The sequence below is a fragment of the Oryza sativa genome, chromosome 7 (genome assembly GCF_034140825.1).
Source record: "Oryza sativa Japonica Group chromosome 7, ASM3414082v1".
NCBI classification, from domain to species: domain Eukaryota; kingdom Viridiplantae; phylum Streptophyta; class Magnoliopsida; order Poales; family Poaceae; genus Oryza; species Oryza sativa.
The window spans coordinates 25,776,440-25,794,168 of NC_089041.1; the positions used below are offsets into that span (position 1 = coordinate 25,776,440).

Consider the following 17,729-nt stretch of genomic DNA (forward strand, 5'->3'; position numbering starts at 1 on the left):
GCTAAACTAGGGGTGAGACTAATCACGGTGAATCTGGTTGACCGCCCATAACCGCGGGCACGGCTATTTGAATAGTTTTACTCTGATCAGAGGTGTACAACTGTACCCACAAGACACAGCCCCATGACACGTTTCCGTGCGCCGACATGCCACCACGACATACCGGAAAGAGGCCGTGACAGGACCCTTCGCATAACCCCCTCTAACCAAGCACACCACACCTCAGGTTTTACCCCCACTCCTCGCAAGGCAGCGGGCAGTCCCTTCTTGTGCCTAGGTGAATCCGGAAGCGACAGAGGCCGTCGCAGGGCCCGCCCCGCTCCATCACGCCCACCCTTGCCTGGATGCGTCAGTTAGAGGAAAGCTACACTACGAGCCCAGCCGTTGCCCACGCTGGCTTGTGGTAAGTACGATAAGTTCTTCTAGGGCATCCCGCGAATCGGTCCTTAACTGCCATGGGCGCGACCAACAAAACCATGCACCCACAGCCCACCATGTGATTTATTTAATTAACCAACACCGAAGCGGTATCACTAATCCAACATTACCATTAGAACCTACAGTCTAAACATTAATAGGATTTTCCCCATTGTGTACTAGTTGAACTAAGCATGGCTAAGCAATCCCTAGTCCAAAGTCTATTCATGTTATAACCCAAGCTAACAAAGGAACATGGTACCAAAATAGCATGGCTGTAACAATAGATAAACATCCCATAGTAACATTATAAAATGATGCAGTATTTGAAGAAAAACAATAGAGCGTTTGCAATATAAGACCAACATGTTCAAGTGACAAGCATGACTTGCCTTGCTCTGCTGCTAGAGGAACCTCGGCGACTATCTCGAAGTACACCGGAGCGTCGGAAGAACCGGAATATAAGCGACATACAAGGCAAACAATGCAAACAGGCTATAAGACTACTGAAACAAAGAACAAAACCATTTTTAATGGATTCTACACATTTTTCTTGATTTACTGAGACTTGAATGAGCTTAAACGGAGCACGGATGAATTAGTTATGAATTTTAGAAGATTCACTGTATTTATTACTATAACAAAAAGTCCTTAAATCATTTATTGCGCAATAAGTCCCAGGGCTGACGTCATCAAGGGGGGGGGGGGTCGGCGCCGACAGGCGGGGCCCGCATGTCAGTGGCGCGCGGGGTGGTCGGTCTACCGTGGACCGGGACCACGCGGGTGGTCCACCGCCGGTCCACGGGATCGACGGCCCGGATCGGCCCGGGGCCGATCGGACGGTGCGGCGGCGACCTGGCTCGGCTCGGCTCGGCACAAAGCCGGCCGGCCGGCCATGGCAAGGGCGGCGGCGCGCGCGCGCGCGTCCACCGGCGACGGCAAGCGGCGGCGCGGGCGGCGGCAGTTGACGGCGCAAAGGCGGCGGCGACGACCGGGGCGGCGGCTCGACCCAGCGCGGCTAGGAGGGAGAGGGAGGGGAATAGGGGAGGGGGAATGCCTCACCGAGAGTGGCCGGCGCGGAGGAGGATGACGGCGAACGACGACGGCGAGCCACGGGAGGACAACGGCGGCGAGCGGACGAGCTCCGAAATGCCTGAAGAGAGGAAAAGAGAAAGATTAGAGGGAGAGAGATGAACCACGGCGATCGGAAACCATGGCCGAAGGCGGCGGACATGGCGGCTCTCACCGTCGCACGATGGGAACGGCGCTCCGGCGGCGAACCTCGACGGAAGAAGGGTGGACGGGGTGAATCTTGGTCACGCGAACGCGACGACGGCGACGGCGCGGCGCGGCGGCGAGTCTAGCGGCGGCTAGCGGCGGCCGGAGTGGCGGGGAAGGCGGCGGCGGGTGGATGCATGGTGTGGGAGCGATGGAGAGCTCGGGAGAGTTCGGTGAAATGGGGAAAAAGAGAGAGGGGCTGGCGGCGGAGCTTAAATAGGGAGAGAGGGGGCCGGACATGGCCGGGAGAGGCAGGAATCGCCGGCCGACGTGGGGGAGTGGGAGAGGAGAGAGAGGCGGGATTCAAAAATCGAATCCCGGCCGTCTCGGGAGCGCGGGCGAGCGGGAGAGAGGGGGAAGTGGGCGCGGGAGGCGCGGCGCATGCACGGGTGTGGCCGACGTGGCCCGAAGGGGGCGGGACGCGGGCACGACGGCGGTTTCGGCGGTGGTGGCAACGTGGGGACGGGCAGCCGGAGGAAGGGGACGACCCCGACAGGTGGGGCCCACCTGTCGGCGTCCCGGGGAGAGAGGGGAGGCAGGCGGCCGGCTCGCGCGGCTTAGCTGGGCCTCGGCCTTCGGCCGGCCCAGCGGGAGGAGGGGGAGAAAAAGGAGGAATGGGCCGGCGGCCCATTCAAAGGAAAGAGAGAAAAGAAAAGAAAGAAAAAGGAAAAAGAAGGAAAAAGGATTTTTCCTGGGATTAAAATTGCATGTGCTCAATTTTAATTAGTTAAAATTATTTCGAGAGCTCTGGAAATTCCACTAAAAATCTTGTTAGCGTATTTTGACATGTAGAACTCAAGAAAAATTCCACATGCCAATTCCGATTATTACTTGCATTAATTTATTAAGGTTCACTTTTGCTTTACACTGGTATTTTCTTGAGACCATTTATAACTTCAATTTAGGCTTGGGAAAGAACTTCGGGGTTTGACACGTTCCCTCCGGCAAGGGCCGGTCAGCGGACAAGTGGTGCTCGGTACACAACACTTACCGCCACAGTCTCGCCGACTGCCGCTCGGTCAAGAATTTGGCCGAAAGTTTCCGAAAGGCTGATAAGGAAAAGCGGTAGGGTCGACGGGAGGGCAAAGCCCCCGCGACCTCAACCGGTGACCGGCGAGGGGAGGCCAAGGACAAGGCCCCCGCCGATGATGGCGGAGACGGTGAGGATCTGGATTTCCAGATACCTCAGGGGACCGTCGCCACGCTCGACGGGGGGGTTTGCGCTCACGCCTCTCGCCGAAGCTTCAAGGCCATGAGGCGGGAGCTTCTGGCCGTTGTTCCCACGCATGAGGCGGTCCGGAAGGCGCGCTGGTCGGGGGTGAAGCTCACATTCGACCAGAGCGACCATCCGACGGTGCTTGCTCGGGGGAGGGGGGGAAGTTGGCCCTGGTGGTCTCCCCGACCATCCACAATGTCAAGATGAAACGTGTGCTGGTGGATAGGGGGGCCAGTCTGAGCATCATCTCCCCGGCTGCCTTTGATGCGCTCAAGACCCCGGGGATGAAGCTCCAGCCGTCGCTCCCAATCATTGGCGTTACTCTGGGGCACACATGGCCGCTTGGCCATGTAGAGCTTCCGGTGACCTTCGGTGACTCCACCAACTTCCGCACCGAACGGATCAACTTCGATGTGGCGGACCTCAATCTGCCCTACAATGCGGTTCTGGGCAGACCTGCGTTGGTGAAGTTCATGGTCGCCACCCACTACGCCTACCTCCAGTTGAAGATGCTGGGTCCTGCTGGTCCCATCACCGTCCTTGGTGATGTCAAGGTCGCCCTCGCCTGCGCGGAGCAGCGTGCAGACAACCTGGCGGTGGCCATGGAGCCGCAGGCCCCAGAAGCCTCTGCATCCCGCGCTTCCAAGAAGCGCCTTACCTCGGCTGACGAGGTGCCCGTCAAGGAAATCCCCCTTGGTGACGATCCGTCCAAGATCGCCAAGATTGGCGGAACCTTGGACGCCAAATAGGAAGACGCGCTTGTCTCCTTCTTGCGGGCGAATTCTGACGTTTTCGCATGGAAGCCGTCAGATATGCCCGGGGTCCCCAGGGAGGTGATCGAGCACCGCCTTGCCGTGCGGCCGGATGCGCGACCTATCCGGAAGAAAGTGCGGCGTCAAGCCCCGGAGCGGCAGGCCTTCATCAGGGAGGAAGTGGCGTGGCTCCTGGAGGCTAATTTCATTCGCAAGGTGATCCATCCGGAGTGGCTGGCGAACCCGGTGGTCGTCCCGAAGGCCAATGGCAAGCTACGGATGTGCATCGACTACACCGACATCAACAAGGCATGCCCCAAAGATCCCTTCCCTCTACCACGCATAGATCAAATAGTCGACTCCACTGCAGGGTGCGACCTTTTGTGCTTTTTAGATGCATACTCAGGGTACCATCAGATTCGTATGGCTAGGGAAGATGAGGAAAAAACCGCCTTTATTACTCCTGTGGGCACCTTTTGTTATACAACTATGCCTTTTGGGTTGAAGAATGCAGGCCCTACTTTTCAGCGCATGACTCGTATTACCTTAAGTAATCAGATAGGGCACAATGTAGAGGCATATGTCGATGATCTGGTGGTAAAGACGCACCACCAGGACACGTTGCTACAGGATCTGGCCAAAACTTTCGATAGTCTTAGGTCCACGTGCGTAAAGCTGAACCCCGATAAGTGTGTGTTCGGCGTGCCGGCGGGCAAAACTTCTCGGTTTTCTAGTCTCTTCCCGAGGCATAGAAGCGGATCCTGAGAAAATACGCGTGATAGAGAGGATGCGCCCCCCCAGCAAGCTTAGGGATGTGCAGTGCGTCACTGGATGCATGGCCGCCCTGAGTCGATTTATATCGAGGCTGGGTGAGAGGGCGCTGCCCCTATTCAAGCTCCTCAAGCGCTCCGGGCCGTTTGTATGGACGGAGGAAGCTGAGCAAGCTCTCAATCAGCTGAAAGCTTACCTCACTTCCCCCCCTATCTTGGTGGCCCTGGGACCAGAGGAACCATTGCTACTCTACTTGGCCGCGACCCCCCATGTGGTGAGTGCCGCCCTAGTAGTTGAGCGTGAGAAAGGCGAACGGGAGGCTCCTTCGGCTTGCAATGGCCCCTCGTCCCCCGAAGGCCTAGCGCCCAAAGTTTCCAGCCCCCGAGAGGACCCCGAGGCCCCCAAGGGAGGAGCGGAGGCTTTGGCAGGTGGCCCCGAGCCTTATGATCCCGAGGCAGTTCGGGATCCCCCCAGACCTCCGAACAGGCGCGCTCCGAAGCATCAGCCCCTGACAACACGAACTGGCCCCGCCGAAGGGTGCAGCGGCCCGTCTACTTTGTTAGCGAGGCACTTCGAGATGCGAAAACCCGGTATCCGCAGGCCCAGAAAATGCTTTATGCCGTCTTAATGGCCTCAAGGAAGTTGCGTCATTACTTCCAAGTGCATCGGGTTTCCGTAGTGACAGCATACCCTTCTTGGCCAAATGTTGCACAACCGAGAGGGTACTGGACGAGTGGTAAAATGGGCCATCGAGCTAGCTGAGTTCGATCTGCACTTCAAACCGCGGCACGTGATCAAAAGTCAAATCCTGGCTGACTTCATCGCGGAATGGACCCCGGTGGACGAACCTGTTCCGTCCAATGTCCCCTTTTCCCTTCCCGGAGAAGAAGAGGATCCAAACGCCGACATTCGCGGCGGGCACTGGGTTATGCATTTTAACGGCTCCCTCAACCTTCAAGGTGCAGGTGCCGGAGTCACACTGACCTCGCCAAACGGGGATGTCCTCAAATACGTCGTTCGTCTCGACTTTCGAGCCACGAACAACATGGCAGAATATGAAGGGCTCCTCGCGGGATTGAGGGCGGCGACCGGAATGGGCATCCACCGTCTCCTGGTCTTGGGAGACTCCCAGCTGGTCGTAAATCAAGTATCCAAAGAGTATCAGTGCACCGACCCGTAAATGGAAGCGTACGTCCGCGAGGTACGGCGCATGAAACGCCACTTCGACGGACTTGAGCTCCGGCACGTGCCCCGACGCGACAACACAATTGCTGACGAGTTGTCGCGTGTTGCGTCGGCACGAGCCCCACTCCCCCCAGGGACCTTCGAGGAAAGGCTCGCGCAACCATCGGCGCGACCGAGCCCTTTGAGGGACCCCAATGACACGCCCACCGACCCGACTCCAGGCGACCCGCGCCCCTCGGGGCCCGAGGGGGTCAACCCTGACCCCCCTCGTCAGGTCGTGTGGATGACCGACATCCGGGCGTATCTCGAAGGCAATACTCATCCTGAGGATCACGCAGAAGCTGAAAAGCTCGCGCGCATCTCCAAACGGTACGTCCTTATAGAAGGGACCCTATACCGACATGCCGCCAACGGGATACTCTTGAAGTGTATTTCTCGAGAGCAGGGCATCGAGCTCATAGCCGACGCTCATCAGGGTGAGTGCGGAGCCCATTCGGCCTCATGAACTTTGGTCAGAAAAGCCTTCCGGCAAGGTTTTTATTGGCCAACTGCATTACAAGATGCCCAAGAATAGGTCCAACGGTGCAAGGCATGCCAATTCCACGCCAAGCAGACCCACCAACCGGCTCAAGCCTTACAGGTCATCCCACTATCTTGGCCTTTCGCAGTTTAGGGGCTGGACATCCTTGGGCCATTCAAGGCGGCTCGAGGCGGGTATCAGCACTTGTACGTCTCCATCGACAAATTCACCAAGTGGCCCGAGGCCTACCCAGTTGTCAAAATCGACAAGCATTCTGCTCTTAAGTTCATCAGGGGCATCACGTCTCGATTCGGAGTGCCCAACCGTATCATTACAGACAACGGCACCCAGTTCACCAGTGAGCTGTTTGGCGATTACTGTGACGACATGGGTATCAAATTGTGCTTTGCCTCACCCGCCCACCCCAAGAGCAACGGCCAAGTCAAGCGAGCCAACGCCGAAATCCTCAAAGGACTCAAGACCAAGACGTACAACGTCCTGAAGAAGCACGGGGATTCATGGCTTGAGGAGTTGCCCGCCGTGTTGTGGGCAAATCGGACCACTCCAAGCCGCGCCACGGGCGAAACACCATTTTTCTTGGTGTACGGCGCTGAAGCGGTCCTACCCTCCGAGCTTTCCCTCGGGTCGCCTCGTGTCGCATTGTACAACGAGGCCAACCAAGATGACCTTCGCCGCGACGATCTCGATTATCTTGAAGAACGGAGAAGGCGAGCGGCCTTGCGTGCCGCGCGCTATCAACAAAGCCTGCGACGCTACCATCAGCGCCACGTCCGGGCCCGATCACTACAAGTTGGCGACCTCGTCCTACGCCGCGTTCAGTCGCTCCTGGGGCTAAGCAAGCTCTCGCCAATGTGGGAAGGGCCATACAAAGTGATCGAAGTGCCCCGGCCAGGCTCCGTTCGGTTAACCATGGAGGACGGCACAGAGCTGCCCAACCCCTGGAATATCGAGCACCTCCGTCGTTTCTATCCATGACATCGAGATTTTTTGCTTTCCTGGAGCACGGGCCAGCCCCCGCACAACCCCTCGGTTTGTGCGGGACTGGCCGGGGGCTACCACTGTGTATCCTTTTACAAGCAATGAATTTTTCTACTTTTTCGTGGAGACCGTTTTTCTCCCCTTCCTCTGGCTTGTCCCGGTTCAAGGGATAATCCGCATTTACTCTAAACCCTAAGTGCCGTAAGGCGGCCTGAAAACCGCCGAAAGGGAGCACGAGCGCGGGCCGCGCCCCGGGTTGTGCCGAACCCCGGGGGATCGGAAGGGCCTACATACGGTCATCCCCGACCCCCGGTCGTCACAGCCTCGTTCTGGCCAGTCCCGCTGGGCGGCTCCCTCAGGGCGATTGTCTTGCCTATCACCACTTAGGTTCCATGGGCCGAGCGCGGATTTATATTCTCGCTAGAACAAGCCCGAGGGGGGGTGAAAATGACATATCAATCACATGCAGTCTAATTATCCCCTTTTGCCATGGTTTTTTCTTCTCTCTATGTCACAGGCATCCGATGAAAAAAGTAAAAGAGTAAGAGGGGTTAAAGAAGTTTCAGTTGCAGAACAAGATAGGATGGTAAAATGGCCTAAATACAAGAAGTGCCTGCTACGGGCTCACAGCAAAAAGGAATTAAAGGCGTGAGTGGTCACGGAGTGCCCGGCCCCCTGAGGCCGGCGCCACTGACGATGTCGTCCCAGTCGTCGTCGCCGTTGTCATCCCCGCTTCCGTTTTCCTCGTCCGAGGTAAGCCCAGAGGTGAACCGGGGGGCCGCCCCCTCGAAACTCAAGACAATCGCGTCAGCCGCCTCCCGGACTTGCTCCCGGGCCCTTGCCTCGGTACCCGGGGGAAAATCTTCGAGCGCACGCCACGGCATGAATTCGGGGTCGCGCGCTTGGTGGCTCGCGAGGACCAGCTCCACCGCAGCCCGTGCCAAGGAAACTGACGAAGACTTTATGGTCTCGCCGACCTCCTCCTCTAGCCTCTCCAGGTCCACCGCCAGCCCGTCCAGCCGAAGCGCGAGTGCTAGCTGTGTGGGCGGGAGTTTGCTGTCCCGACGCACGGAGATGCCGACTCGGCGCCCCGCGCGCTCCAGCCGGTCGACGGCGTCGGAGAGTTGCCCGGGCCCGAGCTCGTTGGTGAGGCGGAGGGCCGCAATTTCCCCAGCCTGATCCTGCACCAGGCGTTCCAGGTCGGCGAGGGTACTCTGAGCCATGGCGAGCTGGCTCGCCAAACCCGCGCCGCCGGGCGGCCCGCCCGCTGCCAAGATCTTCTCCCGGGCCTCCAGCTCGGAGGCCTTCGCTGATATTGTCGCACGCTCGGCGCGGGCGCTCTCCAGATGATGAGCCTCGCGCCCGGCAATGGCCTCCTCGCGTTTCGCGAGTTGCTCGCCTAGCCGGCGCAAGGCTACCTCGCGGCGATTCACCTCGGCTTCGCGCTCGGCGAGTGCGGCATCCCGTTCCCGGCATGCCTCTTCCCGCAGCCGCAGCTCTTCCGCGCGGCGGTCAGTGGAAGCTTTCGCGGCGAGGGTGGTCCGATCACGCTCGGCCGCGGCCTCTTCACGGAGGCGAAGGGAAGCCTCCACCTCTGCCGCCGTTCTTTCATGGGCGGCCAAGGTGGACTCCCGCTGATCTAGCAGGCGCGCTCGCTCTTCCAGCTCCCGGGCCCGCTGCGCCTGTTCTTCACCGCGCGCGTTTTGCTCGCGCTGGTTTCGATCGAGGACCTCGATCCGGCAACGGATTGTGGCTTCAAACTCCTGTGTGGAGTGGACACGATCATCCAAGGCCCTGCGTTCAGCCTTGAGTGCCGTCGTCCGGGCCCGCAGCGAGGCGTCGGCCTCCGATGCCCGTCGCTCATGGGCAGCGGCTGCGTCGAGGATGCCGCGCGCGTCCCTGATCCTCTTTGCCAAGTCCTCGGCGTGAGCCTCGTACTGAAGGCGGATATCGCCTAGCGCTTCATCCAGGACGCTCGAGGCGATCAGCGCCGCCTGCCGCTCCTCTTCCGCCTCCCGCATGACGGAGTCCAGTGCCTCCTCGCGCACTTGGATTTTGGCTAGTTGGGTTTGACACATTTTGCGCCCCACCCTCACCATGTCGTCCACGGCGCGACGCCCCTCGTCGACTCGCGCGCGGTCCGCGGCGAGTTGTGCCCACTCTGCATCCAGGGCCGCCCGCTCTTCCGCCAGGGCTTGAACTTGGGTGTTCAGCCCCTCTCTTATAGTGGAGTCGGCAGCGGCGAGCACCTGCAGAAGTGGCTCCATACTTGCCGGAGTCGGGGAGGAAAAGGCCGCGGTCCGCCCCCGGGACGACGGGGTACTGCTGGATCCCCCGCGAGACTGGGGGCTGCTCTCGGCCCCCCCTTTTGAGAGGCCAGCCTCGAGGGCGCCCCAAGCGCAAGGGGGAACGGCTATCCCTCTCACCCCCCGCTTCGGGTCCTCGAGTGGATTCAGCCTCGGCCTCGGGCTCGGGCTCGGGACCGCCCCTAGCCTCGACCTCAACCTCGGGCTCGGGACCGCCCCCGGCTTCGGCCTCGGCATCGGGCCCAGGACCGTCCCCAGCCTCGGCCTCGGCCTCGAGCCCGGCACCGCCCTCAGCCTCGACCTCAACCTCGGGCTCGGGACCGCCCCCGGCCTCGGCCTCGATCTCGGGCCCGGGACCGCCCCCAGCCTCGACCTCAACCTCGGGCTCGGGACCACCTCCGGCTTCGACTCCCAGTCCGCGACCTCCTTCACCCCCTGATCCTGGGTGGTGCTCCGCGTGGACCCTGGTCCCGGAGCCGCCCCCGGGAGGAGCATCGCCACCTCTGCCGCCCCCAGCAGGATGGGTCCCGCCTGAGGGTCGCTCGGGATCGGGCCCGGTGCGTGTCCCTTGCGGGGGGTTTGACCCTGAGATTCCCTGAGAAGGAATCTCGCTACAAGGGAACCCAGATCATGTTAACAAAAGAAAAAGAAGGAACAAGAAAATGGGTTGGGTGAGAGCACCGAAGTGAGCCCCAACAGTCGTACCTACGGGGAGGGCGGTTGAAGGTCCACTTTGGGGGCTCGATGAAGCCCCCCCGGTATGGCTCCGTTTGCCCTATCTTCCGGAGCCGCTTCTTTTTCTGACCAGCCTCGGGCCCGGCAGGTCGCTTGTGGCCTGTTGGGGAACGATCCGCTGCACGCTCGGCACCTCCTCTATGCGGGGGAGAGGGCGGCCGGGAATAGGCCACCTTCCGTTTTCCCTTTGGGTCGCCGGTGGAATCGTCTCCGGGTCCGCGGCTCAATCCAGGCGCCCTTGAACCACCGTCGCCTAGACCGCCGGCCCGGCTCCCGCCCGTGATCGCACCACCGCCACCCGTGCCAATGACGCTACCGCTGGCGCCGCCTCGGCTGGACCGGCTCCTACCGGCGCCGACGACAGACATCATGGCCAGAATGCTCTCCCGGTCGCGGTCGCAGCAGAGGGGAAGAATCCCATCTAGGATTAGTGTTGGCTCGGCGGAGTCTAGGCCCAGCACCCGCCGAATCACCATCTTCGCGTCCTCCGCACCCCAGTCCCAGCGCTCGCCCACATGCGTCCGCATGGGGTCGTTTGGACCAATGTATTCCCACGCTCGACGGGATCGTTCCTGAAGAGGTGCGATGCGGCGGCAGAAGTAATCGCCAAAGACCATCGCCCCCGTGAGGCCCAGGCTCCGCAGGCCCCTAAGGCGATCCCACACCGCGTCGTATTCCTCGCCCAGCTCCGAAGTCGCCAGCCATGCGGCGGACCTTTCAGGAGGGCCAGCGGGAACTCGAAGTCGCGGATGGTCCGGCAACGCGGTGTAGAACCAATCCTTCTTCCAGTCCTCCCATTTCTTGCGGAGATGGCTCTCGATGTACTGACCCGCTGTGCCTGGCCGGGGTTGGAAGTAGCATCCCCCACCACCGTGCCTTGCAACAACTGCGGAATGAAGAAGGCCTAGAACAACCGCATCGTCGGTCGCACCCCAATGAACATCTCGCACAAATGCGCAAAGATGGCCAGCGTCATCACGGCATTGGGTGCGAGATGCAAGGCATGAATTTCGTAGAAATCCAGAACCTCATGGAAGAATCTGGAGAACGGCGGAATCAAGCCCGTCATGGCGAAGGACAAGAGGTGCACGGATCGCTCCGAATATCGCGGCCGCGACCGCGACTCTCCCGCCCGGACGATGGCACCGTCTGGCATGATCTTGCGGGGAAGGCTAAGGTGCCTGTCTGTTGTGATGCGGGAGGAAGGGAGCACTGCGTCGCTGGTGTCTTGGGCCATGGCAACCGGCGGAGAAGTGGCGGAGAGCGTGGAGCGCGAGACAGTATGAGGTGGCGAGAATGTTAGGGTTCGAGAAGCGAAAGGACGAGTGGGCGGTTGGCGAAAGGAAGGGGGCAGAGTCTCTGCCTCCGCCCCCTTTTATCCTCGCTTCATCCGCACTTGCCTCCTCGTTTCGCGCTCCCATACTTGCCCCCACGATTCTCGCGCCCGCATTTGTCTCTTCGCATCTTGCGCCCAATCATCACGTCGCCCGTTGTATCCGTTCCCGCCTTTAGTGCGTCTGTCAGTGGCGCATTCGAGGTGGAGTGCACAACAGCTATGAGCGCAGGTTGAGCAAACCATCACCACTACCGCCGCAGGAGTAGCGAGCGGGAGAATCGAGGCGTGGTCTGACTGACCCCCCGGGATTATCGCGCCTCAAGCATCTTCATCATGAGCGCGGTCAGTGGCGGTCAAACCGCTGTTATGGTTGGCACGCCAACCTGGCCACGCGGCGATATCCTTTTGGATCCCCTGCCGGGCCCACAACCCCAGCTCGAGGAGTCGTGAGGCGCCATGTCAGAACGATCTCAAGAAATCGATACCTGATATAGCGCCGGGGGCTACTGTCGGAGATATGGACCCGGGGGTATGTGAAGTAGAGGGGAATTACTTTCCCTCCGGCCACGTGACTCTGCAAGTTAGCCCCATTCGCGCGTCACGCGAGTCGTGGAAGCCGCGAGGGGGGGAGCCTCGGGGCATGGCGTGACCCCCTCGGGCTATCCCGCGGCTTCGCCCCAAGGCCCTCACCCGGCTGCCACACGGCGAAGGGAAAGAGCGGGAGCACAGGCTGAACAGCCATAAATGTGCGACGCCCCAACTGTCCCTCACCGCATTTAATGCGGTAAGGGCAGACGTGCGGCGCGCCTAGCTAACCTCTGTCCAACGGATGTGACCGGTCTGTGACCGGCCTGGCACCGTCACATCCGACGGATAGGGCAACCATATCCTCACGTCGCCTTTGTACCCGGCGGAGTGGGGGTGGGTATGACCCGTCACGTCCGAGCGTCGCTCGAGGAAGGGCTGTCACAGGTCATCGTTCATTTATGAGGGAATGACAGGGCTGTCCCCCGTGTCAGGCGGGGGGCGACGCCTGGTTTCACTCGAGAGCCGGTTGTTGCTTAGCTTCCGGGAGAAGGCACGGTTTAAAGCCCAGGAAAAGTGGAGTGGGATCCCCCTCCGATAGAGGGTAGGTAGAGGCGGCGCATGTGATATCCCCTTGAGCTATAAAAGGAGGACCCTGCCCACTGAGACAGGAAAAGGTGGAGAAAAAACCTAAACTCCAGGAGGGAGGGAGCGAGAGCGCTTTCTAGAGTGAAGAAATCTTTGTAAAACTCATCCATAATCCCAAACACAGGAGTAGGGTGTTACGCTCCATAGTGGCCCGAACCTGTATAATCCGATTGTGTGCAAGCTTGCCGGTGATCCTAGAGACGAGCGAGTGATTTCCAAGAGATGAGCCTCCGCCCCCGACCGAACTCACAAATGGGGGGTCTCACGATTCCCCGCTATTGAGGATCTCTCCTCGACAGCCTCATCCCATCCTAGGTTGCTATATGGAGGTAGTAAATCACATGGACCAATCAGATGGTGGTGTTTCCGCCCGCACGAGAAGGTTAGATGTGCAAAGATGACAAAAGTTGGAGGTGTTTTTTCACAAAAGTGCAGTGCAATCCACTCTATTTTATCTCAGCATGTGTAGCGGCCGACCAAGTGGGAGCTCCCCGATCCAGACAAACTGCAGCATATACACACACGTACGCACCCGCATCTCCTCTCAAATTAAACTCCCAAATTAATTAAAGAGAAGCAGCAGGAGAAGAAAAAGCTAAGGAAAAAACAAGAAAAGAAAAGGCATCGATCGAGTGGAGATCCAAATCACCGCGAAAGAAGGCCCCCCGCGAGCGCGAGGAATCCTTCCTTCTTCCTCCACTCGACTCGAGTAAGTTTTCCACCTGCCTCTGCTGCAGCAATCCGCCATTGATATAATGATTGATTGATTTTCCGCCAGAGTGCGATGAGTTCGTGGTTAGTTGATTGATTCGTTTGGTTTTGTTGGATTTGTCTTTTTTTTTGTGTGATTTTCCTCTTTGGTTTTTCTTTTGTTGGTTTGGCCACTTTCAGTCTAATGCAAGCGATTTACAGAGTGATGAAGAATCTGTTCTTCTTTTCTCTCTCTCTCTAGAACACAAGTAGCAGATAAAAGACTGGGGAAATTTTCCTTTTTTTTTTTTTGCCCACTAGAGTTCACTTGATGGATTAGTGAAACTAATTTGATAGTGTGATGCATGAAATCGTGTATGGCCATGGGAAGGGAAATATTTGTTTTTTTTTAACCATCTTTTCTTAATATTTGCATGGAATTTGAAAAGGAAGAGGAGGAGGATCTCTCTGCCGTACCAAAAAAGAAACATTTTCTTTTGTTTAGCTAGTTGGGTAACATCAATGAAGTATTTATTCACATTGCAGGTAGAACTAGCTCTGTAATTTCGAAATTAATGGTTGACTAATGATGCTGCAAGATGGTTATTATGGATCTGTACGGACGAGCAAACCTTCAAGATCAAAGTATTCAACTTTGAAGCACAACCTGAACATGATTAGGGGGGCTTAGAGACTCATAATTGCTGGGAAACAATGATGGTCTAAACATATCATTTTTTAGGAGCAAATATAAAAATGGTTTGCTATATTTTGTTGCTTTGCTTTTGTTCTTTCTTTGCACAAAGGTACTACTTCAGTTCAGGACACACACATAAAGGTTGGGTTCAATAGTAATACTAAATTATTGAAGGCAGGCAGAAAGCAGGATCAATGTCAGGTCGTGGCAATGATTAATCCATCTAGAACTGCATCCACTTAAGATCTTTTGGTGTTTGCATATTCAGTTAACGCACAAGAGCCCTGTAGGAGTGCTCTGTAATGCAATTCAGTTTGTTCTACCTTGGATTGCAATACTGATAGAATGTACAATAGTGAGCAATGTAAGTTCAGGATAATTTACTACTCAAAAATCGTTCTGAGATTTACCTGTCGTGCAGTATGCTCTTCCTACTTGCTGTTCTTGGGTTTTGTGTTATAGTTCTTGTTTCTGTAACTTGATAATTGCGTTGTTTACAGAACCTACTTGTAGTGCTTGGATTTTGTGATATAATTCATGTTTCTGTAACCTGATAATTGTTTTGTTTTCAGAATTTCTTTTGGAGCAAACCAGCTGGGGCTTAGAGAAGGCTTTGGAGGAATGGAATTAACTTGTTCCTCTGAAGAAAGTAACTCAAAAGAGAATTCTGTAAATTCATCTTCATCTCCAATAGAAAGTTCAGGACCTTTTGTGTACTACCCAACTCCACCTGCCACCAAGGATGATGCAGGTAACAGTAGTGATCATGAAAAACCAAATGCGCACAGCGAAAAATCATCCCAACCAGTCATTTTGAAATACTCTAATGGACTGACAGATCATGTTGGTTGCATGGATTCACCTTCATCGATCGTAGAAAGGTCCCTCCTTGATTCAACAAAGCCCCACATGGAATCTAACTCTGCAACAGATGCAATTCCTGAAATTCTCTCTAATTCAGGACTAAGTGAGGCATTCAACCACTCGGTAAAGGATGAGGCAGATGGTTCTTCAGAAGATGCCCTTGAGGTGAACCATTTGTCTGACAATGTCTCAGCTGGTGCTGAAACTATGTTGACAGATGAAATGAATTCTAAAGAAGACAGGATAGATCAGAAAAATGTTGCTGTAAAGCCAAAAATGGTAGAAGAACAAGGAGCGGCACCTGAAAGTCCATATAAAGGCCTTATTGACACCGCTGCACCTTTTGAGTCTGTTAGAGAAGCTGTCACCAAGTTTGGAGGAATTGTTGATTGGAAAGCCCACAAAGCTCAAATGATGGAGGTAATTCTTGTCACTCTTAAAACTGTAGTGGATAATAGGCTTTGTAGAAGAATTAAAATAGAGATGCTGTACAATTGAATTCTAACCATGCACAGAGTCTAAAATATATTTTTATTATGCAGAGGCGCAAGTTCATACAACTTGAACTTGAGAAGGTTCAAAAGGAAATTCCACTCTATAAAGAGGAACTAGAAGCTGCTGAGATGGTTAAATCACAAGTAGTCAATGAACTAGAGGACACCCGGAGAATTATTGAGGAACTGAAGCATAATCTTGAGAAAGCACAGGTTGAAGAAGTTCAGGCAAAACAGGATTCTGAGCTTGCACTACTTAGAGCGCAAGAAATCGAGCAAGGAGTAGCTGACGAAGCTAGTGTGATAGCCAAGACTCAAATTGAAGTTGCCAAAGAAAGGCATGAAAAGGCTATTGCTGAACTAAACTCGGTGAAAGAGGAGCTGAAAACAGTACATGAGCAGTATGTTACCTTAATCAATGAAAGGGACACAGCTATCAAAAGGTCAGAGGAAGTTATTTCTGTTGGGAAGGACATTGAGAAGCGAGTGGAGGAACTGACGCTGGAACTGATTGCATCCAAAGGTTCTCTTGAGTTGGCGCATGCTGCACATCATGAAGCAGAAGAACGTAGAATTGGTGCAGCATTGGAGAAGGAGGAAGATTGCGTTGCTTGGGATAGAGAGTTGCAACAGGCACAAGAGGAGCTTCAGCAACTCAACAATAAGCTTCTGTCCAAAAGTGATGTGAAGCAGAATCTAGATACAAATTTACGCAGGCTGCGTAGCCTCAAGTCAGAGCTGGCAACTTATGTACAAAATGTAATTAGTGAAGAAGCTGAAGGACTTGTGAAAGAACATGGGCCTGATGATGCTCAACAAATTAGTGGTCCAGTTAAGGAAGCTCTAGCTTCAGCACAGAAGGAGCTTGAAGAGGTTAGAGCAAACATAGAAAAGGCAAAAAATGAGGCCAAATTGTTCAAACTTGCAGCCACAACCCTCAGATCAGAAATGGACAATGAGAAATCTTCACTTGTTGAATTGCAGCAGAGGGAAGGTATGGCATCTATTGCAATCTGTGCACTAGAAGCTGAGCTCAATAGGACGAAACAAGAGATAGAATATGTAAAGTCTAAAGAAGAAGATGCTCAAGAGAGGATGGTAGAACTTCCTAGGATCTTGCAGGAGGCAGCTCAGGAGGCTGAGGACGCGAAGATGGTAGCTTTCTCAGTACAAGAGCAGGTGAGGAAGGCAAGGGAAGAAACCGAGAAAACCAAAACAGCTGCAGCCACAGTAAATACCAGGTTAAGTGCTGTTCTGAAAGAAATAGATGCATCCAAAGCATCCAAGAAGCTAGCGTTTGCGGCGGTTCAAGCATTGCAAGAAAGTGAAGAGGCAGGAGATGATGAGAATTCTCCCAGAGGAGTGACACTTCCTCTGAGCGAGTATTACACCCTTAGCAAGAAAGTGCATGAAGCTGAACAGCTGGCACATGAGAGTGTCACAGAAGCACTGGCACAGGTGGAGTCGGCAAAGGCGTCTGAATCAAATAGCCTAGAGAGACTATGTGAAGCATCCAAGAGGATGAATGAGAAGAAGGAAGCTCTTGAAAGAGCATTAGAGAGAGCTGAGAGAGCAAACCAAGGGAAACTAACTGCTGAGCAGGAACTGAGGAAATGGAGAGCTGATCATGAGCAGCGCAGGAAAGCTCAAGAAGCCGCGAAACGGGCAGTTAACCCTTTGAGTAGCTCACCTAAGAGAATTGTTGAACAGAAGGATTCTTTCTACAAAGAGTTCTCAGGTAATAGTTATGAGGACCTTGTTCCGAATCGGAAGCTGCGGAGGAAGAAATCTTTCTTCCCACTAATGGGCTCTCTTTTATCCAGAAAGACTCGGGCATAAACATAGCAGAAGATAACAAGGTCCCAGGTCTTGGGCAGTTTTATTTCTGTACATTGCTGTAATAAGTTAATTTAATTGGTCTTGAAATTTGGTGTCTAACTTAAGTTTTGATTTAATTTGTTGGTGTAAACAACCAGAGGGCGTATAGTGGTGTGTTTATAACAATTTTTTGGGTTACTTTGGATAAATTCTGCAAAGAAATGTGCATTCCTTGAGTGTAGCTATGTTCTGTAATCTCCTCAAACTGGAAAGGATCTGACTAGTGGCATATTTCTGTTGGGTATAATATTGTTCTGTGTAATCTTCCTCCCAACTGTGTGCCTCAGTTATCTTTTGTGAAGATCTTAATAGTGTGTTTCTAATGGAATGTCCAAAAGAGCATCAGGCAGGCAATATGTTCTCAAAGTAATGTTGGTTCTTGCAGGAACAGATTTGCATATACACTAAGATTCAGAAA

At 55.0% G+C, this 17,729-nt stretch overlaps 2 protein-coding genes across 3 annotated transcripts; both read left to right on the forward strand.

The window, feature by feature from the left end:
- Nucleotides 1–3,114: 3,114 nt before the first annotated feature.
- Nucleotides 3,115–3,660, forward strand: LOC136357458 (uncharacterized). The gene has a single exon (XM_066312720.1). It carries the CDS (start codon nucleotides 3,115–3,117, stop codon nucleotides 3,658–3,660), a length of 546 nt encoding a protein of 181 aa, XP_066168817.1.
- Nucleotides 3,661–13,166: 9,506 nt separating this feature from the next.
- LOC4343923 (protein WEAK CHLOROPLAST MOVEMENT UNDER BLUE LIGHT 1) lies at nucleotides 13,167–17,585 on the forward strand. 2 transcript variants are annotated; one of them, XM_015792427.3, is made up of 4 exons: nucleotides 13,167–13,397; nucleotides 14,648–14,826; nucleotides 14,914–15,359; nucleotides 15,482–17,585. In XM_015792427.3, the coding sequence occupies exons 2-4, from the start codon at nucleotides 14,697–14,699 to the stop codon at nucleotides 17,270–17,272; spliced, it is 2,367 nt and encodes a 788-aa protein (XP_015647913.1). In that variant the 5' UTR covers nucleotides 13,167–13,397; nucleotides 14,648–14,696; the 3' UTR covers nucleotides 17,273–17,585. The 2 variants fall into 2 exon arrangements, with proteins under 2 accessions (XP_015647913.1, XP_015647912.1); XM_015792426.3 differs by having other exon boundaries at nucleotides 14,648–15,359.
- The last annotated feature ends 144 nt before the right edge of the window (nucleotides 17,586–17,729 follow it).